Below are 25,617 nucleotides of genomic sequence, written 5' to 3'. Positions count from 1 at the left end.
AACGCACCTTGCAAATGATGAGTCAGAACTAAGGCTGTGATCATTGAAGGAGAAGGAACAGACCACACAGACACTCCAGAGAGAAAATCACCAGTCCTTGCTTGTTCCTTAGATGTGGGCCTCACAAATAGCAGGTGATAACTAGACAGGTGTTTTCACTTCAGGACAACAGGATTGCAATGTGCCGTCAAAGTATCTACAAGTTTTACGAGACCCTTTCCACTGTAGTTAATAAATGCATGAGTTTTCTTTTGAGTGATTATCTTGATATACATACATGAATGCCTGTTTACTAGGCAGGTGAAAATGGTCTAAGGGTATTCAAGAAAAAGACACTGGTGCTCATTTTCTCAAAATTCCTTCTCCCAAAATTCTCTATAGGGAGTAGGATCTGATTTATTTCTGTTTTTTTTGTTGTGGCATCATCCACTCGCCGTATTGCCTGCCCAATGCCCTCCCCCTGCCCCCCGCCCCATAGTACCAGCAAACTTTCCATGAAAACCACCGAAGTTCACCTAGGTTTTCATCACTCTTTCTGCAGGATGCTGACCACGTCATAGGTGGCACATCAGCCTTTCACTTCCATCTTTTTTCTGGATCCGTTGGAGCCACAACCTCCTGCAAACAATGCCTGCCCAGACATCTGCTTTTGAGTTCAAAACAATTATTCAAAACACCAACCCTATCCAGAAAGCTCGTGCTCCCAGGAAGCAGGCCTGCACTATTAAACTAGCTTGACAGACAGATCAACTTCTACAGGTGTTTTTATTCCATGTTTCAGACCCTGGCTGCGTCGATGACTTTTTCTGTAACCCTTGAGGCACTCAGTTTTCTCTGCTGGCCCCGGGGAAGTTGCTCTCAAACCACCCAAATCTCAGCCTAGTGATTCATTTTTTCTTCAAGACACTTTCCAGAACCTTTATGTCTAACAGCTCTCTTCCAGGGCCTACTTTTCCCCTGAATATGCATATTCTCCAAAGGCCTCTTCTAGGTCTCAGACTCCCTCTTGCCCGCTCACCTCTGTTCAGGGAATGACGCTGTTTTCAGTCTGCTGTGTGCTGCAAGATGTCCTACACAAATCTTCCTGCCTTCTCAAAAGATCTGCCCTACCTTGTCACTTCTCAAAGACATCCTTTCTGTAACTGCATCTACTTCCCTTCATAGTTACTCTGTCAGGGTCATTTTCTCTCAAAAAGTATCGTTAAGTCAACTTTATTATGGTGTAATTAACACACACACACACACACACACACACACACATATATGTTAAAATATCCCATTTTAAGCGTTTAGTTTGGTGAGCTGTGACATACGAGACCCACACAACTGCCAGTGAAATCAAGATATACAATGTCGCTGCCCAATTCCACTTTCGGCAATGATAAAAAAATTCTATTCTGTGTTTTCCAATACAGTAGCCACGAGCCCTGAGTTGCTGTTGAGCATTTGAAGTGGGGATAGTGTGGCTGAGGAATTGAACTTTTAGTTAATTAAAATTTTAAATAAATTTAAATTTTAATGAATTTAATTAAAAAAAAATTAATACATTTAAAATATGGCTATCTGATTGTGCAGCCCAGATAGAGAACTTTTCCATCACATCCAAATGTTCCTAATGCCCCTTTCCAGTCAATCCCCCATGCCTGTTCACTAAGCACCCCCGATACGGAATTTTCTTGCTTTAGAACTTAGAGTCATATATTGTTTGTCCTCTTTTATGTCCAGCTTTTACAAACAGCTTTTTTGAAATATAATTCACATACCACACAATGTACCCATTGAAAATGTACAGTGCAGTGGTTTTTAGTGTATTCACAGATATGCGTGCATCTGGCTTCTTTCACTTAACATAATATTTTGTAAGATTTACCTGTGTAATGGCATGCAACAGTAGGTGGTCATTTTTATGTATTTTCTATCTTAAAAGAAAACCAAAATATAAATTATGATTACTGTAGCCCAAGCTACATGTGTGTCCAGTATTTTTTCCGAAATTTGTTTATTTTTTTACTGAAATATTGTCGATTTACAATGTTGTGTTTAATTTCTGTTGTATAGCAAGGTGATTGAGTTTTATATATATATATATTCTTTTTAAATCTTTTCCATTATGGTTTATCACAGGACATTGAATATAGTTCCCTGTGCTATACAGTAGGACCTTGTTGTTTATCCATTCTATATATAAAAGTTGACATCTGCTAACCCCAAACTCCCACTTCATCCCTCCCCCAACCCCCTCCCCCTTGGCAATCACCAGTCTGTTCTCTGTGTCCGTGAGTCTGTTTGTTTTGCAGATAGGTTCATTTGTGTCATATTTTAGATTCTACATATAAGTGATATCGTGTGCTATTTGTCTTTCTGACTTCACTTAGTATGATAATCTCAGTTGCATTCATGTTGCTGCAAATGGCATTATTTCATTCTTTTTGATAACTGAGTAATATTCCATTGTATATATGTATCACATCTTCTTTATCCATTCACCTGTCGACGGAGTATGTCCAGTATTTGAATGAGCAGGATTCATGAATCAGAAACAACTCTATTCAATGCCCCTACTTGCCCAGTAAAATCTTTTCTGAGGTGCTATTTCCTTTGCTGCTTGGGTAAAATATTAGGACAAACTCCATGACTTTTTGGGGTCACTCTCTATCACAGGAATACTCACATTTAGGAAATTAATAGGTTCATTCGAATATAGTAATAATTTAAAACCTTGGAGCTTCACTGGAAGCGAAAGCCCTTCCCTCCTTCCGGCTCCAGCCTGAGTGGAAGCCTGCAGCATGGATGGAAGTGGGGGGGGGTTTGGTTCCCAGTTTGGTTCCCTCCCCTCCCCCGCTCGCTGAGCCAGCTCGTAGCCATTCTGGCGTTAGAGCACATGGAAGGAGAAGAGGCATTACCCCTGATGAGATCTGGCAGTGGTTCCCCCTGACTGTTCACGAGGAGTTTAAAGGCTCTTCTCTTTGAAAAGCTTTGCAGATGATCAGGGCTGCCTCTGTTTGGAGTTTTTAGGGGGTCCGCTTTGAAAACGTTCAACCGCACTTCCCATGCCCCGGGCTGGGCTCTCATTTTGCCTTCCTTCTCCTCTGGGACTACGGGAGGGCTGCAGCTTCTTCCGGGAGCCCTCTTGCACTGGATTTTCAGTAGCTCTGGGCTGAGTCTTTTCATCCCCGTGGCCCACAACTAATCACGAGAAACACCTGGGCTCTGCTGCAGGTGGGACAGGGGACCGTGGGCAGCGGCCAGTGCAGCCTGGCTCTTTCCCTGCCTGCGTCCTCCATCCAAAGTCACAGCCGCTCGCATGGAGACTCACCCGGCCCCTGACGTTGCAGACTTGCAAGGCGGTTCCTTGACTCTGCTCTCCCAGTCATTGGGGGTGGGTGGGTCGGGAAACTCAGAGCATACTGACCTCTCCAAAGGATTCCCCTCTAATCTTCAACTGCCTCCTCTCAACCTTTCTAGTCTCTTACGGTCTAGAGGCAAGAAGTAAACCAGGACGTCAGAACTGGCTCTCAGACACTCCCTTTACAAATGCTGCTTAGGTCTCTAACACGTGGTTGCCAGTGACTTTTTCTCCCGGCTGGGGGCATATTGAAGCAGTCTCGTTCACCATCCTGTTGAACATACACAATTTTGATGCGTACGATTTCTACCAGCATTATTACACCATCGGTCTTTCTGCAGTAGCCCATTGCATGTGGGAGAGAAGGTATATTAACGTAAGCCCTACCCACCTTCCAAAGCCCATTCCTTCACGGTGGCTTCCTTCCCTGATCTTCAAAGGCGATCTCCCTTGTTTGTACCACCTTTTCTTTTTGTAATTACTTATGAGGTCTTGTCTTTTACTGTAGTTATTTGTGGGTATGGCTTGTGTTTGCTAAATTGCACTGAAGATCAATCTCTATTAAATAAGTAACCTTGTACACTTCTGAGAAATAGTTGAGGATTTGTGGAGTCCCGTTATATTCTGGAGTCTACTCCACGTGAGGGTGGGAAATGCATTCAGTGGCTGAACACAAAGAAGCTACAGTTCAGTGTGTCCCTGCCCAGCAGGAGGTACGTTTGGGGACTTGCTGAGAATAGGATTGTATCTACTCAGCAGAACACATCTCTTGTTGGCATGTTTTACATGATGAGTATAAATGTTGCTAAGTTAAAATGACATATTTTCTGTGTTGTGAGAATAATAGAAACCATCTTTTCTTTCTCAAAATACAAAGATTTTAAAAATTTGGGACAAAATCATAGTGCCTATATAAAGTCAATTTTTCCTTTGGTGCTCAATTTTCATTATGAATTATTAGCACTTGAGTATATCCTATTCCATTTATTAAATATTTATTAAATACTCTGTCATTCTGAATAAAACATTTCAACTCCTTTTTTGGAAATAAAATTGCTTTTCTTCCATACTTTTGCAGAATCATGTACTTTATTTTATTTTGCAAGATCTCCTAGATTTCCCCAAAGTTAGTGTGATATTTGCTGGTGAACGATGTTGTTTTGGAATTCAAGTGATGGGTCTTACAGATTTTTATACTGTCTCTAAAGAAAAGGAGAGTTACTTAATAATGACCCTGGGAGCTAGATGAGAAGCTTGTCAATATAATAAAGATTTTATCTATCATCTGTTCAAAACTTGTTCTTTGAGCTTAAGCTTAGGAACTTGGCGTGGAAGTATTCCAGATACAGACCTAAAGCAACATGGTAGCCACTACTTTCACGTATCATGAATTCATTACTTGTGTACTGTGTGGCGTAACTTCAGAAGACGAAATAGACTTCTTTTTTGAACTCATATGCCTTCTAGTAAATTGGCTAAAATTAAGTTTTCATTCAAGGTCATAAAACTCTAGGGAGAAAGAAGTGGCTAGAATTGCCACAATCCCCTTTATAAAAGGGCTCAAGCTTGGTGTCATAGAAAGTGGTGATTATTTTGTACTTCGCCGTTCAGTTTTATAAACTCAGATTTTACAATTTCACAAATGGCAGAGGAAGACTATTAATGAGTTGACAATGGATGATCCATCCCTTTATTGATTCATTAATTCTTTCACATTGTATATTGAGTCTCTATTATGTACCAGACATTGTGCTAAGTGAGAATGAAAAGACAGATGAGGTATGGAATCTGCCTTCAAGTGACTTGAGAGAGAGATAAGATAGGCACGTTAAAATAATCATACTCCTAAATAGAAAGTTTCGATGTCCTTAGAGAGACAAAACCAATCAGTTAAATATTTGTTACACATCTTCTCTGTGGAGGTGCAATAATCAGCACTGGGGATACCATGGGGAAAGTAAGAGACAGTATCAGCTCTCAGGGACCTGGTATGGCTCAGTCTTCCCAATAGCTGGGTAATAATTGACGGTGAGAGTTTTAAACGTTTGCATAGTTTATCTGCCTGGTGGCTACCAGCATCTCCCCAAATGCTTCCTAACTAGCAGTCAGTGAGGAATCCCCCTCTCTTGGTTCTTCTGTGGTGCTCAGAAGCCTTTGAGAGATTCAAAAGTACTAGTTTCTCTTCCAGAAGAACTCTAGGACCCATTATAAGTAGATGGTACATAGTTGAGATTCATTGCCCTGGCTCTCAGTCTATTTTTTTTTTTAATCTCATACTTACATAGCACTTACTGGGATAAGTGCTTTACAAATACTAACTCATTTTATCTCCATAAAGACACTATGAGTAGTTTCTTCTATATCCTCATTTCCACGTTTTAGAAATGTGGAAACAGGCACAGAGAGGTGAAGTCACGTGTCTGAGGCCATTCTTCTAGTTAGTGGTAGCTCTGGGCTTCAAGCGCAGCAGTCTGGTTCTGGAATCTGGGGTCATCGCTAGTATGCTGTGGCTTCTACCCCCAACCCCGGTTTTGTTGAGATATAATTGGCATATAACTTTGTATTAGTTTAAGGTGTACAAAGTGATGATTTGATGTCTGTATATATCGCAGGATGACTGCCACAATAAGTTATCATCGATCATCTCATATACGGTTGACCCTTGAACAATGTGGGTGTTAGGGGCACTGACCCTCCCCAAAGTCAAAAATTAGCTTGTAACTTATAGTCAGCCTTCTGTGTCTGTGGTTTTGCGTCTGCACATTCAACCAACCATGGATTGTGTAGTACTGTAGTACTTAATACTGAAAAAAAAAAAAAGATCCACGTATAAGTGGACCCATGCAAAAACCCATGTTCAAGGGTCAAATGTAGTTACAATTGTTTTTTCCTGTGATGAAAACTTTTATGATCTACTCTCTGAACAGCTTCCGCGTCTTCATTCATATTCAGATGTCACAAGGTTGGTAAGACTTGCACTCAGGTGCCTCACCCCCCAGCTAGGGTCCAGCTCCATTCCAGTGTTCCCCGTGCCCACCCCTCCTGAGTATCAGAAGCAGGCCACCTCTAAACTGGTCCCTTCTCCCCAAGATGGCTCTGTTAGAAGTGCTGCTTTTTTAGTTGTTGTTATTCTTATCTCATACACACAAAAGAACCAGCAAGAAAACAGAATGTCTTTATCCTTAATAGCCCAGCTTTATCTGGCAGAGAGGATTTTAACATTTCTCTGTTTAGGTTGCCCTGACCAGAAAGTACAGTTATTGCTAACCAATTGTATATTTCACATTGAAACATATTTACCTTCTGAACCCTAAACGTAGCATAACTTTCCTCCCAGTGAGAAAAGCAAAATAGTCTACATAAGGAAATTCACAGACAGAGGGTGAGAACTGCTTTATCTTGTCTCTTCTGAACCCTATGAATTGGCATAGCTTAACGGCTAACCAAACAACCTGAAATCTGATACAGTAAGGGTCTCTTTCTGGCCCACATCACAGTCCGGTGGGGCTTGGTGCAGGGGCTGTGCAGTTACTTGCAGAACAGCTTGGGATCCCATCACCCAGGCCCTTGGAGTCCATCAGTGGATCCTTGGTAGCTGGTCAACAGCCACCAGAAGCGAGGGAGGGAGGAGGGCAAAGGCGGTGTGGGAAGTTGTAAAGGGCCAGGCCTGGAGGTGCTGTATGTCACATCAATCTTCATCCGTTTCCATTCTCAGTCCCATGGCTTCACCCAGCTGCAAGGAGGCAGGAAAGGTAGTCAAGATATGCACTCAGCAGGAAAATGGAAATTGTATGGACACCATCTAGGTGGTATCTGCTATACCAACCAAAGTTTGATAAACACAAATATTCTCATTGGTTTTTTCCATCCTTCCTCCCTCCCTGCCTTCCTTCCAACAGACGTTTAATGAGACGCTCCTGTAAGTGTCAAGCCCTCTAAGCTCTATGGAATTACAACTTGAACAAAAACAGACATTGTCCCCTCCCCCCTCATTTGTGGAGCTAACAACCTGGTGTAAAGAATTCAGACATTAATCAAATAAGCACAAAAAGGAAACTTGCATCTCTGACTCGTGCTTTGAAGGGAGGTGATACTATAAAACCTATGAGGAAATGAGTTGGCTTGGTCAGGATATCAAGGATGTAGTATTTGAGCTGATACCTGAAGGATGAGGAGACATCATCTAGGTGAAGAGGGGAAGTAGGAGGGGTGACAGAGAGACTGACAGAGGCCAGAGTGGCTGGACCAGGAGACCTAAGGGAGGTGGCAGAAGCTTCTGTCTTATGGATGATGGTGCCATTGTCTGAGCAAAGGAACGGTGGCAGACTTAGGGGAGGCACATCGTGTGCTTACTCTTGTATGTTATTAGTTTGAGACATCCCAGGGAAGGTGTCAAATAGGCAGTTGAGTTTGGGGGTTGGGAGCTCAGAGAAGGGGTCTGGGCTGGGCGTCATCTAATGTAGGGGATAGCTGAAGCAGTGGGTGTGGACGAGATGGTCTTGAGTGGGAAGAGGGGAAGGCTCAGGATGGAAGGACTCTGATATTCCATGGGAAAGCAGGCTGGGTCTGCAAAGGGGACAGAGAAGGAGCCAAACTCCTTTACAAAAGCTACTTCCTAAACTTCAGTTTCAGTAGCTAACCAATGGAAAGTAAATCAGGCCAAAGCCTTTATATACTTATACTTAATCAGAAAAGAACTCAGTTTTGTTTTGTTTTGAACAAGTAGCACACAAATAGACTGATATTCTGGACAATGTGATATATGCAAGGATGTTTGTAGTAAATTCATTTCAGAAAGGAGCCACTAATACCAGCTGATGAGAAAGGTAAAAATAATACTGTCATTTTCTTTTGGTCGTCCTGGAACTGGAGAAAGTGCTATTTGGGTTGGTGAGAAGCTTCATGAACCAAACTTTCAAGCGATGCAAAATGAGACTGCATGGCTAGGGCAGTAAAGGGAGACTGTTTTTAATTTTAATTTTTTTATTGAGGCGTAAGTGACATAACACTGTATTAGTCTCAGGTGTACAGCACCGTGATTTGATATTTGTATACATTGCGTAAACAATCACCGTAACAAGTCTAGTTACCATCCGACACTTCAGAAAAAATCCAACTAAAAGGAGAAATCAGCTGCAACCCTCACTGCAGCAGTAGCTATGTCTATCGTTTCAGGAAAGAGGAATTTGAACCCAGCTGGCAACTTGCAGCACAGATTTTATTTGGCCTTCTTACCTAGATATGTTGACATTGCTGCTTGCTTAACGAAGACTGGAGAGTTAGGCAGAAGCCACATAATAATAGCATTGCTCCGTGCGTGTTTGTTTTCTGAACCCCTTACTGTTGTTAATTAGTTCACGTTCCCAGTGTTATTAGCTGATCTCAGAAGCACATCTGAGAAGGTGGAGTCTTTACCCAGAAGGCTCTGAGTTGGTATAAAAGCCTGGCTAGGGGAAGAAAGCAAAGAAAGAAAGAGAGGAAACCTCAGGTCCAGGAGGAATGCTTCAGCAAGAGGCTGCAGGGACCGGTGTGTCTGGTTCATATCCACTGGGAGGAAGTATCTCTTGAAATTGCATACTCTTTAAAGTTTATAGACTGATGTGTTCACTCCTTTTCACTCACTCTTCCAGTCATTCTTTGTTACAGTGAGAAAACTTGAGCAGTGTAGTTGACTGTTCAAGTATCATTGGCCACGTTCAACGGGTTTAAAGTGTTTCAGAGGAGAGGGAGTCCCTGACTCTATCGCCTTCCACAGTTTAATTCTAGAGAAGCTGGGAATAAAATGAGAAAACATCAGGTGGGGCCCATGCTGGAAAGTGAGCTGAACAGATGGTGGTGGCGGATGAGGGTTAGCCTCACAGACGTTATTGACCTTGGGCTGCACGCAGAGCAGTGTGGGAGATTCGGAGGATGGGCATGGAAGGGAGCCTCCTGGTCCAGTCCTTCACCGAGCTAATAAAGTGGCAGATACAGGACAGATGTACCAGAAAAGGGCAAAGCAATTACAGAAACACAGGAAACAAGTGATTTTAAATGCACATTCGCAGTAGTTACCAAAAGTCTCCAGAATGTTCCGTGTGTGCTAGATAGTGGCTCTCTCATGCCCAGCCATGGGACATTGGCAAAGTAATTTAATTACTTTTAGCCTCAGTTTACACAATTTGTAAGACAGGAATCATAATACCTACCTTATTGAATTTGGGTATGGATTCATTAGATAGTTTATGTAAATCCTGGCACATAGTAGGTATTTCCTACATGTTGATGAAGGAATGAATGAATGGAGGAATGAAATGGTTAACAATGTGCCTGGCACATAGTAAATGCTCACTGAATAGATCTGTTATTGTTTTGATGGTATTACAATATTTTGTAAGCCATTTTAAAGAAGGCAGAAGATGGCTTTTCGCTTGTAACCTAATGCTTGGCTATATTCTTGCAGCTTTGCCCATTGATATGCTAAATAATTAAGAGATGGTTGGATAATTTGCACCTGCACAGTTCTGTAGAAGGGAATACATTACAAGTATCACTAGCGTTTTGCTGCCTCAGTTGCTTCAAGGTGTTTGGAGAGAGGCCAAATATCAAAAGATGTAGAGGCACCAGGCGCTTAAGGAAAAACTTGATTTTCAGTGGGATTTTGGGTACAAATAACATAGCTGGGCAACAAGAAGTAAGTGAAATCAAGCAGGTTGGAGAAATGGCCTGAGAGAAACTCAACCAACTTACTCACTCAAATATGGAGTGAGGGGTGGTAAGTGGGACTTCCATGTGTTTAAACAGAGCAGAAAACCTGAGGGGCTCTCAGTGCATTTTTGTGTGAAGGTTATCCTAGAAAATGCAGGAAAAATGATGCATTTCCATTGACAGTGCAACTGGTATAGATTTCCTAAATAAAAGGTCTGCTATGCTTGATTAGTTTGGTTGAGCAACATTAAGCAGCTTGTTTTCTTATTGTAATTTATCCAGGCCCTGAGGGGTAGTGGCAAAAATAATGAATAAGAAAAAGGCAAGGTCATGAAAAAAACCAACATTTATTGAATATCCACTATAAAACTGGCACTATGCTAGTTACTTCATAAGCGTTTTCTAATTTAATTGTTATAATAATCCCATGTAGTAAGTAAAACACAGGTCAGTCTGGCTTTAAAATCAATCCTTTTATCTATACCCTCTGTAATGAGAAAACTTGAACTAGCCTAGGGATCAGCAAACTATAACTTATGGGCCAAATCTGGCCTCTGCCTATTTTTGTAAATAAAGTTTTATTGGAACACAGCCATGTCTTTTTATTTCAAAATTGTCCATGGCTGCTTTCATGCTACAAAAGCAGAGTTCAGTAGTGACTGTATGGCCTAAGATATTTCCTATCTGACCCTTTACAAAAATATTTGACGTTCTCTAAACTACAACTTTTTTATTTACCGCCCTGACACTTTAAACAGGTCCTTTATGAGACAGTTTTTTCAGCTGTAAAACAGAATTAATGATGCCAGCCTTGTCTATCTTACAGGATTGTAAGAAAGTAACCTCTTGTATGTGAAAATTGTATGGAAACAAAAGTTGTCTACTGTGTAGCAGCAGTTACTTTTTCTCCAACACGCTATTAAGACAATTTTCAAATATATAAAAAAGTTGAAACATTGTACAATGAACACCCATTTACCCACCATCTAGACTCAACAATTAACATTTTGCTGTATTTGTTTTATTACCTATATATCCATCTACCAATTTCTCTATCCACCTATCAATCCATCTTATTTTTTATTAATGCATTTCAAAGTAAGTTGTTGACATCAGTACAACTAACTGGAGATCAGTGTTTACTTTTTTTAGGTAAGATGTACACGCAGTGGAGTGCCGAAAATGCAAATGTACCATTTGATGAATTTTTACAAGTGAGCCTTGTTGAGATGTCAACCATCACTGTCACCCCAGAAAATTCCCTCATGCCCCTTCTCAGCCACTCCCAGAGGCAACTACTGTTCTGATCTTTTTCACTCAGCAGTATGTGTCGGAGACTCAATGTGGTGTTGTGATGTTGTGTATAACAGTAGTTTGTTGCTCTTTGTTGCTGAGGAATATTAACTTTATGAACGCACCATAGTTTATCCATTCACCTGTTGATGGACACCTGGGCTGTCTCCATTTTTAAGTTATTGTGAATAAATCTACTTTGAACATTCTTACACAGGTCTCGGGTGGACACGTGCTTTTTTGTCTCTTGTGTAAACATCTGGGAGTAGAGTTGTTAGGTCATAAGGTCGGAAACTGGGAAATCTTTGTTTCCAAAGTGGTTGTACAATTTCACACCCCTACTAACAATGTATTAGAGGTCTGGTTGTTGCACATTCTTGCCAACATTTGGTGGTGTCAGTCTTTTTAATTTTAGCCTTTCTAGGAGATGATAGTGGTATCTCATGGTGGATTTAATTTATTTCCCTGATGACTAACAATGATGAGCAACGTTTTGTGGGTTGGACCTTTGTAAGTGTCTGGTGGAGTTGAATTCCTTTTAGTGTATAGTGTGAAGTGGGGGTAGAAGTTATTATTATCCATATGGGTACACGGTTGTTTTACTCAGTTTGTTTAAAAGACATTGTTTCCCTGTTGAATTGCCTTGTGCCTTTATTATAAATAAATCAAAGGTATCAGTGCAGGTCTATTTCTGTTCCAATGATCTATTTGTCTCTCTTAACACCAGTACCATAATCTCTTGATCACTGTGGGTTTACAGTAAGTCTTACATTCAGGTAGTGTAAGTCTTCCAACTTTGTTTTAATTTTTCGAGATTACTTTAGATATTCTAAAGGTCCTTTACATTCTGATACAGATTTTTGAATAAGCCTGTCTATTTAAAAAAAAACCTGGTGGAGTTGTGACTGGAATTTCATTGACTCTATAGATCTGAGGAAAATTGATATTTTAACAATGTTGGGACTTGCAGTCCATGAATGGGGGATATCTCTACGTTTATTTAGATCTTTAATTTCTCTCAGCAATGATTTCAATGTAGTTTCAATGTGGAGGTCTTGCCTGTCTTTCATTAGATTTATTCCTAAGTATTTTATGGATTGTGGTGCTTTCAAAAGTGGGTTTCTTGGGACTTCCCTGGTGGTGCAGTGGTTAAGAATCCGCCTGCCAGTGTAGAGGACACAGGTTCGAGCCCTGGTCCGGGAAGATCCCACATGCCGTGGAGCAGCTAAGCCCGTGTGCCACAACTACTGAGCCTGTGCTCTAGAGCCCACGAGCCACAACTACTGAGCCCACGTGCCACAACTTCTGAGCCCACGTGCCACAACTACTGAAGTCCGTGTGCCTAGAACCTGTGCCCTGCAACAAGAGAAGCCACCACAGTGAGAAGTCCGTGCACCACAACAAAGAGTAGCCCCCGCTCACTGCAACTAGAGAAAGCTTATGCACAGCAACCAAGACCCAATGCAGCCAAAAATAGATAAATAAATAAATTCATTTTTTTAAAAAAAAGTGGGTTTCTTTTTTTAAATTTCATTTTCCAATTGTTTACAGCCAGTGTATGTGATTTTTGTGTATTGATCTTGTATTCTGAAGCCAAGCTAAATTCACTTATTGGTTTTAGAAGTTGTTTTGTAAATTCCTTAGCATTTTTCTATGTAAATAATCATGTCATCTGTGAAGAGTCAGGTTTACTCTTCCTTTCCAATCTTTAAGACTTTATTTCTTTTCTTTGCCTCATTCTTACACTGCTAAGATCTCCTGTATAATATTGAATAGAAGTGGTGAGAGTGGACAGACTTAACCTTGTTCTTACCCTTAGTAGGAAAGTATTCGATATATCACTATTATGTATAATAATAGCTTTTGTAGGTCTTTGATCGACTTTTATAAAAATCATACTGAGGAAATTTCCTTCTGTTTCTAACTTGATGAGGTTTGTTTTAATATCGTAAGTGGTTGGAATTTTGTTTAAAGAATCATCTGCACCTGTTGAAATATCATATAGATTTTTTTCTTTTATTAGTTATTGTGATACATTTTCTTCCTTGATATTTTTTGACTTGTTAAATCAAGTTTGCATTCTTGGAATAAACCCCACTTCACTGCTAAATTCAATTTTGCTAATATTTTCTAAGGCATTTTTGCCTTTATCTTCATGAGAGAGATAATTCTGTATTATTTTTTGTTGTTAATTTCTTTGTTAGGTTTTGGTATTAAGGTTACGCTAGCCTGTAAAATGAGTTGAGTCTCTACCTCCACTATTTTCTCAAAGAGTTGGTATAATATTGATATTTCTTCCCTAAATGTTAGATGGAACTCACTAGGGAAACCATATGTGTGTGGAGTTTCCCTTGTGGGATGATTTTATGTGATTTCAGTTTCTTTACAAAAAAAAAAAAAAAAAGCCTCTTAAGATTTTCCTCTTCATCTTGTGTAAGTTTTTTTTTAAAATTTTATTGAAGTACAGTTGATTTGCAGTGTTGTATTAATTTCTGCTGTACAGCAAAGTGACTCAGTTATACATATATATATTATTTTCCATGATGGTTTATCACAGGATATTGAATATAGTTATGTGTGCTATACAGTAGGACCTTGTTGTTTATCCATCCTATATATACTAGTTTGCATCTGCTAATCCCAAGCTCCTAATCCTTCCCTCCCCTACCCGCCTCCACCCCCTTGGAAACCACAAGTCTATTCTCTATGTCTGTGAGTCTGTTTCTGTTTCGTATATATATTCATTTGTGCCATGCTTTAGATTCCACATATAAGTGGTATCATATGGCATTTCTCTTTCTCTTTCTGACTTCACTTCGTGTGATAGTCTCCATCCATGTTGCCGCAGATGGCATTATTTCATTCTTCTTATGGCTGAGTAGTATTGCATTGTGTATATATATGCCACATCGTCTTTATCCATTCATCTGTCGATGGACATTTAGGTTATTTCCATATCTTGGTTATTGTAAATAGTGCTGTTATGAACATAGAGGTGCATGTATCTTTTCGAATTATAGTTTTGTCTGGCATATGCCCAGGAGTGGAATTGCTGGATCATATGGCAACTCTACTTTTAGTTTTTAATCTTGTGTACATTTTGATGAGTTGTATTTTTTTGAGAAATGTTTCCATTTCATCTAAATTTTCCATTTATTGGCATAAAGTCATTTATAATATTCTTATCTTTTTAATGTCTGTAGGCTTTGCAGTGATAATCCCTCTTTAATTCTTAGTATTTGTAATTTGTATTCTCTGACTTTGAAGGCATCAGTTACGCTGTGTAGCAAACCACCTCAAACTTAATGAGTTAAAATAGTAACCATTTATTTCACTGTGGGTAGGCCATTTGGGCTAGGATCAGCTAGGCAGTTCTTAGGGTCCAGCAGGTTCACGCAGGAGTCTTTGGACAGCTGCTTGTCAGTTAGGTGCCTCTGCTTCTGGGGCTTGGGTGGCTTTGGCTGGGGCAGTGAGGGTGGCAGGCCCATGTGTCTCCTCATCGTTTAGGCTCACCCAGGCTTGCTGGCATAATGAGTCAGCAGTGTCCCTGGAGAGAATGGAAGTACGAACGTCCTCTTAAGGTTTAGGTGTAGGACTGTCATTGCTCTTTTTCCACATTCTTTTGACCAAAGTAAGTCACAAGAACAACTCAGATTTATAAGGTGGAGAAACAGACCTACCACCAATTCCAAACAACTGTGAGTGTGGGGAGGGGAGAATTAACACCATTTTGGCAACCTTTCATGTATTCAGGTACATTATTATAGAACAACTGTTATCAATTCAGCAATTTTGTGTAAATACTCTGGTCTTACCAATATTGTGATACAACAGTCTTCCTGCATCTTTCTGGATTATACAGAACATTAAGTTCTTTGGTGTCGCATCAAAAGCAACCCCATTTTTCCTATGAATACTTAGGAAGATTTTGATTGTTTACAGGGTTTTTTTGTTTTTTTTTTTTAATTATTTATTTATTTATTTATTGGCTGTGTTGGGTCTTCGTTTCTGTGCGAGGGCTTTCTCTAGCTGTGGCAAGTGGGGGCCACTCTTCATCGCGGTGCGTGGGCCTCTCACTGTCGCGGCCTCTCTTGTTGCGGAGCACAGGCTCCAGACGCGCAGGCTCAGTAGTTGTGGCTCACGGGCCTAGTTGCTCCGCGGCATGTGGGATCTTCCAAGACCAGGGCTCGAACCCGTGTCCCCTGCATTGGCAGGCAGATTCTCAACCACTGCGCCACCAGGGAAGCCCCAGGTTTTTGTTTTTTAAGTCAGTGTATATTTTGGTTGTCTACACAGCCTCAAACCGTTAGAGATTCAAGCTGTTTTTTGGTCCATAATACGTTCAGAATTCAAAATCTGGCATTGGTAAAAATGATCATTGATGTGTTGACTTTGGGCTTAAGAAACAGTCTGGGTCTTAAATAATTCTCATCTGCGGGTAAATTATAAGTAAAAAGAAAGCATAGCTTTTTTTAGGTAGCATAGGTAATATATTTCTCTAGGTTTCTCAACATGTCAATAGAGAGATTCTTGGACACAGAAAATAAAAGTCGAGTTGGGAATGGGATGATAGAATTAAACTGCATTTTTATCAGTCCCTAAAGAATACAGTTAAGCCTATCCATTAAGTCAAATTTGTTTTACCTTTCCAGAAATCTACCTCTAGAAATTTATCCTAAGTTACCTATGGTTGTGTGAACTCATCTGGTGATGAGTAAGGCCACTTACAGCACTGTTTCTCTCATGGACAAATTAAAGGCAATCTAAATGTCTAATAAAAGGGGATTGATTTTTTTTTAAATATGGCATATTCATCATGTGGAATATTACACAACAATTTAAAAGTTATAGAACAGTAATTATTGAGCTTCATGGATGTTTATTATATATAGTTGACATATACACTTAAAAGCTGATTTTGTTTCTACTTGTATGATTATATTTTGGGTAGATAATTATATATAAATACATGTATGCAAAAAGAAAGGCTTGGAAGAATATACAAGAAAATGTTAATGGTGGTTATTTCTGAATGATGGCAATATGATTTTTTTATAGTTTTATTGAGATATAATTGACATATAACACTGTATGAGTTTTAGGTGTACAACATGATGATTGGATATACGTGTATATAGCAAAATGATCACCACAGTAAGTTTAGATAGCATCTCACCTCACATAGTTGCAAATTCTTTTTCTTGTGATGAGCATTTTTAAGATCTATTCTCTTAGCGACTTTCAAATATATGATACACTGTTATTAACGTTAGTTACCATGCTGTGTATTAGATTTCCAGAACTTATCTGTCTTATAAATGGAAGTTTGTACCTTTTGACCACCTTCATTCATTTCACCCACCCTCCACCCACTACCTATGGCAACCACCAATCTGCTTTCTGTATCTATGAGTTTGATTTTTTTTTTTTTTTAGATTCCACATGTAAGTGCGATCATACAGTATTTGTCTTTCTCTGACTTATTTTATTTAGCGTAATACCCTCAAGATCTACCCATTGTTGTCACAAACGGCAGAATTTCCTTTTTTAATGGCTGAATAATATTCCATTTGTGTGTGTGTGTGTGTGTGCGTGTGTAAGTATAAAATTTTCTTTATCCATTCATCTGTTGATAGACACTTAGGTTGTTTCCATGTCTTGACTATTGTAAATAATGCTGCAGTGAACGTGGGGGTGCAGATATCTTTCTGAGATAGTGATTTCGTTTCCTTCAGCTATATACCCAGAAGTAGAAGTGCTGGATCATATGGTAGTTCTATTTTTAGTTTTTTGAAGAACTTCCATACTGTTTTCTAATTTACATTCCGATCAACAGTGCACGAGGTTCCCCTTTTTCCACATCCTTGCCAACACTTGTTATATATACACAGAAGTAGAATTGTATTTTTGGTAGTAGCCATTCTAACAGGTGAAAAGCCATGATGGCAAAGTGGTTTTTATTTTCCTGTTTATAAATCCATGATATGAAATTTTTAGAATGAATATGTATGAACGATATGGGAAAAGTAAATAAAAATTACTTTTTAAAAAGCCCTACAGAGCCACAATTTCAGGATTATTTGTATTTTTTGTTGCCACTCTCTGTGTAATAAGAGCTTTTGAGCTTTATAAAATCTACAGAACTGGGCCTTCTCCGGTGGTCTAGTGGTTAGTACTTGGCGCTTTCAGTGCCACAGCCCAGGTGCAATCCCTGGTCCAGAAACTGAGATCCTGCGAGTGACGTGATACGGCAAAAGACTGGTTTTATTGCCACCCTAATAGAACATGGCATCATGAAATGCAGTAGTTCCTTTAGGATTTTTGTTTTGCTGTTAACAATTGCAAGAACTCATAAAGACTAGGGAAATTTTTCTCTAATAAGCATCATGTTTTTATTTTAAAACATCACCATGGTAAAAAAGTCTTGTAAAAGTTTGGGTTGGAAGCAGAATCAGCATTCTTATTTCTTTCTTATATCTTGAATAATTGTAGGATCCAGAGTCTTTAAAAAAAATCTGTTGGCTAGAAAATGACTGTTAAAAGTAGACACAGGTATTGCTTCTGTGTTAAACTGCCAGGCATGACTCGGTGCTTTTCTTGCCAGTCTAATGGATAAGCTCCCTGACAGGGTAGCATACGTTACACATCTGTAGTACAGTGGTATTTATATTTAGTAAATTCCACCATTATCACTATTATCACTGGTGGAATATAGACTTTGGCCAAATTCTACTAGATTTTACCATGGCTACAAAACAAAACAAAACAAAACCCTGTATTGGAGGTTTTGATGTCTGTTTCATTGTCATTGAATAGACTGTTTAGGCCAGTTTCCATCTAAGACATCGTTAATATAGTGTGTCTTCTGTAATGAACAAGCACATTTTCAAGGGCGTGTTGAAACTTTCTGGGACCCAAATGAAATTTGATTGTGCTGGAGAGGATTTTTAAAAGTGGGGTAAAGTGTTGTGAAATCACCACATCTGCAGAATAGTCAACACTTTAAAACGTTTGATGGATTTATTTTATTGGGTTTGCTGCCAGAAGGAACAGAACGTGGCTGGGTGTGCAGAGTTGGGTGCACGGTTTCCTGGGGCGGGAGGAGGTCTTGGGGAGGATGGGGCGACACCCAGGAACCCGCAGCGCTCTGTGCCTGCAGCATCGACGTACAGGCAGCCTTTTTCCGTGTCAACACCTGTTCATTAGGAACCGGACCAAGACTCCCAAAGAGCTCTCAGATGGCCCGAATTCTGTATCTCTGCCAATCCGCACTAGAATTTAATAACAACCTTGAGGTGAAATTTGGGCCTTTCCTCACTGCTAATCCCCAAAACCATCTCGCTTTCCCTTTCTCTGAATAACAGTTTAGTTTATGTGGGGAGGGAGGGAGGAGGCTGGGGGCAGAAGAAGGGGAGCAAACCGATCTTACATTTCTTAAAGGACAGTCCACTTTCCTTCAGAGCAGATAGAGTTTCTTGTAGGTCTGAGACCTAAGCTTGTTCTTTTCATAGCTTCCCCATCTGCAATTGCCAGATCATTGTTGGAAATTCGCACCGTTCATTAACTATTGACAAACCTCCAAGTTTCGTTCTTGTAATAAAATAATGCAAAAAGAAGCATGTAAGTCTGTAATCGTGATTCTGATATATTTTTTAAAAGGTTATGTGTTTTCTCTTTAATTTTGCACTAGGTTTAGTGCACTATTAGAAATATGGGAGATACTCCATAAATACTTGTTTATTCCCCTGCCTTGCTCTGCAGAGGAACTGAAGTAATTTAGTAGGAAATACATAGACTATAATAGTAAGTGCCTAATAAAATAGAAGGCTTCAGAGCTTCTTCTGCCCTGCCCCACCCCAGGGGAGGAAACAGAACATAGTGAACCACGTGTCTGTCCTGTGCATTGCACAGAGAATAGCATGTCTGTGGACCTTTTGGAGGCTCACTCCAGGGCAGATGGCCATTGAATGGAATGGCAGATGGGATCAACTGTACTCCTGCAAGTTGCTCTCACTCATTCTCACTCTCCTGAGTGCTTGTTAAGTTTGGGTGTCTTAAATACACGTGTAGGATTTTGCTACTTCAATAAAGGAGGTGCCCAATAAATATTCATAAATGAGGGAATTCACAAAGAAAGTTTGTGTGTATACAGTATAGAAAATGCCCATAGCAACATGTCTTTCCATCACTCCAATGACAGTTACTATGTTCAAATGCAAAGGATAGATTTCCATGGGTATTACATAAATGCACACTCATTCACACCTGTGTGTACTTACATGTGTATATACACATAAACATTCTTCGCATCCAGTTTTGACCCTACTGTCTGTTCACCCTCTTTCTCAGAGACCCTCACCATGGTACATCCCCAGCATTGTGAGACCCTAGAAGAGGAGACAACCTCATTTTGTACAGCCGGCAAGCTGAGAATGGTATTTACATTTTTAAATGGTTAAAAACAAATCAAAAGACGAATACTATTGGGTGACACATGAACAAGACCTCAAGTTCCAATTTCAGTGTGCGCAAATAAAGTTTTATTGGATCCCAACCTTATTCGTTCATTTACCTACTGTCTCTGGCTGCTTTTGCACTATGGCAGGGAAGTCGAGCAGGTGTGACAGAGGCCAGCCGGACTGCAGAAACCCAAATACTTGCTATCTGGCCCTCTACAAAAAGGTTTGCTGATCCCTACCTTAGAAGATACAAAAAATGAGTAGGATGAAATCTACCTGGCTGAAGCCACACCTCACAATATTTGAGAAAATATTTCCCTGATTCGCCCTTTCTTTTAGGAGAAATTAGAAAAGAATAAGAAAATTGTTGTCAACTTTTATCGTTTTCAAAAGGGCCTCATAACTTTTTTTTTCCCCCAAACATAACTTTATGTCCCAGTAATTACTCTTGTGATTATATCCTGGCATGATATAATGGAAGGGCAAGTAAAAAGGTGCCAAGTGGTGGAACATATAACAGAAAGTTTAGTCTGATTTACAATTTGCCTTCAGAATCAACATGGAAGAGAAAACCTACCAAGACTTACCAAGTTTGTAGGGCAGGAAAGAAGAGGGGGAATCACAAATACATTTAGGGACCCTGAGTGTCTGTCTGTATTACAGTCTGCCCCGACTTGATAATGCCTGTGTGTATGTGCACTGTTTTTGTCTTTTGTGATCATGTTGTTTCATAAACATTAGCTATTGGAACATACTGGTAAGAAGCACATACCGTTATTTCCATTCCAGAAGGAAGTGGCGGTAAACTCTGCATGTAGCTCTTTCTATGGCAGTAAATCAGTGCCAGGTCCAAGAAAATGCAGGGTTTTTGGGGTTTTTTTTTTGCCACACACACATCTCTGCATGGTGGATATGGTCCACAGTATGATAAAGAATTATTCCCTGAGTGTTAATGTGAATATTTGACTATTTAGTGTGATTTCCTCTGTGGCATCTGGCAGAGTGTTTAGTTGTTATCCTACCCATGGCCGCTATAATATGACCTCATGAATCAACTAATTAGATACTTCATTCTCTAAAACTAAGAGTCTTTGCTTTCTTTTGTGCACCACTCTCTCATATTTGGGGCCAGCAAATGGTCACTGAGTAGGCCAGAAGTTTCCTGCATCTTCAAATCCTACCTCCTTCTTCATACCTTTGCCTTTTTAGTTGTCTTTTAAAAGAAATGTGTTGAAAGTGAACTCACTGTCCTTGTATCTCAATCAGAATGCACCAGCAGAGGAAGCATACATAAGCCAATCATTGCATCCTACCGTAATGGTATTTCAGCATCACAGAATGTGTATGCCGGCAGAGAGACTGTAGAATTCCTTTCCATCCCTACAGATATGGAACCAGGGACTCAGGAAGGATGAGGGACTTCTCTAAGGTCTTACAGTTACTTGTAGCAAACTTGGGAGAAGAGCTATTTTGCCTTCCTTGTTTGTTTGCGTTATCTTCCTTTTGGGCCACCTTAAGTATGATTCTGATATAAACATTAAATGACAAGGATTCAGTGAAATGTCACAAGAATATCTTTTCCTAGAATATGTTCTGTTTGGCTATGAAACGGTGAGACTTGATTCCATAGATACGTAGGAAAATTACTTGGTGGATATATTACGTCAACCTTTTTGGAAGAGTTATTAAACTATAAGATAATAGAAGGTGACAGAAGCTATAATTATCCAGATAGTTTAGGAGAAAAGTAATACAGAAGCATATTTATTCTTTATCTTCAGTAATAAATATATTTGAACTGAGCCTATTACCTGAGAAACCATTCACATTCATTATCAGCCACTGCAGTCAGTTTCTTGGTTGAGAGGGCTATTTGGGGGGGACTTGCTCCCCTAATAGAGTGGAAGACTCAACTCAACTGGCTCCTCACTCTCTTGCTTTATTTTCCCTAGAGAATCTAAAAATGGAAACAAGTAGAGAGTCCATGAACAATTGTTCCTCATCTTGACACGTTCATTCCAGCCATATGCTTTATTTTCTTCCTAACACTTGTGACTATCTGAAATTTTCTTCTTCGTTGATTTGTTGACTGGTTTACTCTCCTGTCCCATACTGCCAAGAATGGAAGCTGCAGAAAGGTGACCTCATCTGTCTTATTCACCATTGTATCTCCAGCACCTATGACAGTGCCTAGGCTCTAAGAGGAATTCCATATGACCTGCTCAAGCATGAACAGTTGGCCACGTTGACTAGAGTGTGAAGTGTTGAACTGTGGGGTTGTAAAGTCTATGGATGGGGAAGGGAGTCTTCATAACTGCCCTCGAAAGCATTGTTCTGCATGCTGACCTCTTGGGTCTTTATTAAACGTCCCCACCCCTGCTTCCACAGTACTTGTACGTGTGTTGTAATTGTCGGTTTCCTTGTCTCTCTCTCTCTCTCCCATTGATGACTTGAGGGATAGGACCAAGTCCCATTCACCTATATGTCCCAGATGCTAAGTGCAGTGACCAGCAGAGTGAGTGAGTGAGTCCGTGAGTACGCGCATGCTGCTTGTAGCACGAGTGCCTGAGAACATACTGTATCTTTGTGCTTTACCTTTTCACGTAGAAAGCATAATGACTGACTGCTAAGTGTCTTTTAATACTCGTTTGGAGAAATACCTGCCTTCAGGAAAGTACTTGCTTGCAAGTTGGTCTCCTTTTGTTAAGATAAGCTCTTTATATAGACTGTCCCTGTCCAGTAGAAATGTAGTGTGAGCCACACATGTAATTTTAAATTTCAAATCACCACATTTAAAAAGCTTCTTAGGGACTTCCCTGGTGGCTCTGTGGTTAAGAATCCGCCTGCCAATGCAGGGGACATGGGTTTGATCCCTGGTACGGGAAGATCCCACAGGCTGTGGAGCAACTAAGCCCGTGCACCACAACTACTGAGCCTGTGCCCTAGAGCCTGCATGCCGCAACTACTGAGCCTATGTGCTCCAACTACTGAAACCTGCGCACCTAAAGCCCGTGGTCCGCAGCAAGAGAAGCCACCGCAATGAGAAGTCCGCGCACCGCATCGAAGAGTAACCCCTGCTCGCTGCAATTAGAGAAAGCCCGTGCGCAGCAATGAAGACCCAATGCAGCCAAAAATTAATTAATTATTTTAAAAAACCTTTTTAAAAAGTGAAGTTAATTTTAATATATTTTATTTAACTGAACATATCCAAATATTCTCACTTCAGCATGAATCAATATATAAAATTATTACTGAGATATTTTACAGTGCTTTTTTTCATACCATCTTGAAATCCAGTGTGTATTTTATATCTCAGTGTGGGTCCTGAATTATCATCAGGAATACTTGATCTGTATTTTATTTCATAAAATTGAAAGTTGAAATAGTAGATTCACATATCCAAATTGTTCCAACACTTAAATTTATTCTAGTATCTGAGTTGAGAATGTTTTTAAATTTAAATTTCTTAATTAAATAAAATTTAGAAACTCAGTTCTATAGTCACACTAGTACTATTTTATTGCCAATCACTAAATATGGCTGATGGCTACTGTTTTGACCAGCCCAGATTGTAAACTCTTTCCTTTTTAAAAAATTTTATTGAAGTATAGTTGATTTATCACGTTGTGTTAATTTTTGCTGTACAGCATAGTGACTCAGTTATACGTATATTCTTTTTCATATTCTTTTCCATTATGGTATATCACAAGATATTGACTATAGTTCCCTGTGCTATACAGTGGGACCTCGTTATTTATCCTGTACACATAATAGTGTAAACTCTTCTTAAATAAACCTTTTCTATATATCTTCCTTTATTTTCAAACACCCACCACCTTCTACCACTTCAGATCGCTGCATGTTGGCGTTCCTGAGTGGGTGTCTTTGTGGTCATCTGGTCCCACTTGCTCCTCCTATAGGACCAGGGGCGCAGAGAGGAAGTGGCTTGTCCAGTACGATTGTCCACAGCTCTCAGTGCCGGCTTTTCGCTCACTCCTCCACCCGGCACTGCCAGCTCCCTCCTTTGGGAGGGACAGAGTCCGGGGGCTGTGCCTGCAGGGGATCTCCCGTGCACAGCCGGGGATCCCCTTCCCTCTGCCGGCCAGTGGACCCCAGGGGAGCCGTCCCCGGCCGCCTACCCCTGCCGCCCATGGGAGGTGGCAGAGGCAGCTGGCAGCTTGGACCAGCTGGCTGGCTGCAGGCTGAGGTCATGCTGGTGAGTTGGACAGACAGCCTGCTCCAGGGACGGAGGGCAGACCGAGTGCGAAGACAGATGGAACCAAGGCCAGCGCTCATTTATCCAAAGGCGCTCCTCCTACAAGGAGCGTGGAAAGGACCACCAATCCCTCAGTGTGACTTAGCCACCGCCTTTTTTCTTTTTTCACGTGTCTCATCTGAAAATGAAGAATCGTCTGTGACTATGAGTTAAGCATTTCCTAGGGTGCCTTTTTGTCATTTATAACCTTTGACAGGTTTAGTACTTGTTTTCTTCCTTGTTCCCCACGTTGTTCAGAACCCGCTCAAGATCTCTTGACATCGTCTTTATCTAGGGTGCCAAAATTAATGCAATGACAATGGATCCATTTTTCTTTCTGAAGGAAAAATATTTTGACTCTCTTATGGTGAGGCTGGTCTGCTTCTAAGAAAACTGAAGTGGGTGCAGCACGAAATAGTTCTCAGCCTATCAAAACATGCACTTTTCTCGTTATCAAGAGCCGGGGGCAGGGTTGGGATGGTGCAGCCTCCCTGGTGACTGGAAGAATCGCTCTTTTTCATGTTTTTCCTGCTCGCATTTCCCATTCTTCTATATACTCCCCACCCTCCACTTCTCCACGTCACTCTGTCATATTTTTTTCAAAGTGCACTTTGAAACTATTGGAACTTCAAGATCACCAAGTGACAGTATCACCTCCACAGAAATCAAATACATTGTTGTTTGTGTGTCAACTCAGCTCAGCCATGTGGAGACACAGTATAAAATGACAACCAAGAGTAGTTTAATTGGCTGAAGAATAGTCAAAGCTATTAATTGGCTGAAGAATAGTGAAAGCTTGTCTTGGAATCCTGGCAAGGTGTTTGCCAGAACTAAGGGGGAAAACAGTCCCCTGGCAGTGGTAAAACATCTAGTGTATTGATTTGGTTTTATTTTTATTGGCATATTTAGTCACAGTGTTTTGATTCCTGGATTAGAATTTATTTGGGAGGGGTATAACCGTTACTCGAGATGCCAAACTGGAAAGTGATTTTTACTTTTTTGTGCTAGTTTTATGCTCTAATAATGCATGGGCAAGAAGAACGCTCGATAAAACATGTCAGTGCTGGTAAGAAATCAGGAATTATTTTGAACAAGATGATGAGGAGACTTTTAATAGGAGGAATCACTTTTTGATATAACTTCTGTTATCAAAGGTACATGTCCGGGAAAGATCAGGACTCTTTGGTGGTGTGTGCCAGATTTCAAATTTCCAACCATGCTTATCCAACCTGCCTTCTGGAGGAAGGCTGGGGGAGCTGAAAAGTTGGGGCTCTAGGACCCTATTCCTTCCATTCAGCCAGGCAACTCCACTCTCAGGTTTATTCTCAATGCCTTTCCTGTAGGACTTATTCAAGGAAAGATTTCTGCAGCTAATAAAAGTTTGAAAGAGCTCTCTTTTACTTTATTTCGAAAGGCTGGTTTAGGAATTCTTGTACCTGGGATTTTTATAAAAGCAGAACAATTATTTTTCCCTTGAGAGGAGTGGCCTCAGAACTGTTGTTTGTTAACTTTCTATAGCTCCAACATTCCATGCATGGGCCACCCCGTCCCATGCAAGTCCTGTTGCTTACACCCTC

General features: G+C 40.3%; 1 protein-coding gene across 23 annotated transcripts in view; it reads left to right on the top strand.

The window, feature by feature from the left end:
• ANK3 (ankyrin 3) overlaps positions 1-25,617 on the top strand; it is a 687,375-nt gene that overhangs the window by 312,446 nt on the left and 349,312 nt on the right. For 19 of the 23 annotated variants that reach the window (XM_059900920.1, XM_059900935.1, XM_059900931.1 and 16 more), the window contains one exon: positions 19,676-19,761. The exons of the other annotated variants lie outside the window; for them this stretch is intronic. In XM_059900920.1, coding sequence (XP_059756903.1) covers positions 19,687-19,761 — 75 coding nt within the window. In that variant the 5' untranslated portion in view covers positions 19,676-19,686. The remainder of the gene's footprint in view (positions 1-19,675; positions 19,762-25,617) is intronic. 23 annotated transcript variants of the gene reach the window in all.

Source organism: Balaenoptera ricei, chromosome 16 (assembly GCF_028023285.1).
Source record: "Balaenoptera ricei isolate mBalRic1 chromosome 16, mBalRic1.hap2, whole genome shotgun sequence".
Classification (NCBI taxonomy): Eukaryota; Metazoa; Chordata; class Mammalia; order Artiodactyla; family Balaenopteridae; genus Balaenoptera; species Balaenoptera ricei.
This window is presented reverse-complemented; position numbering and strand designations above follow the sequence as displayed.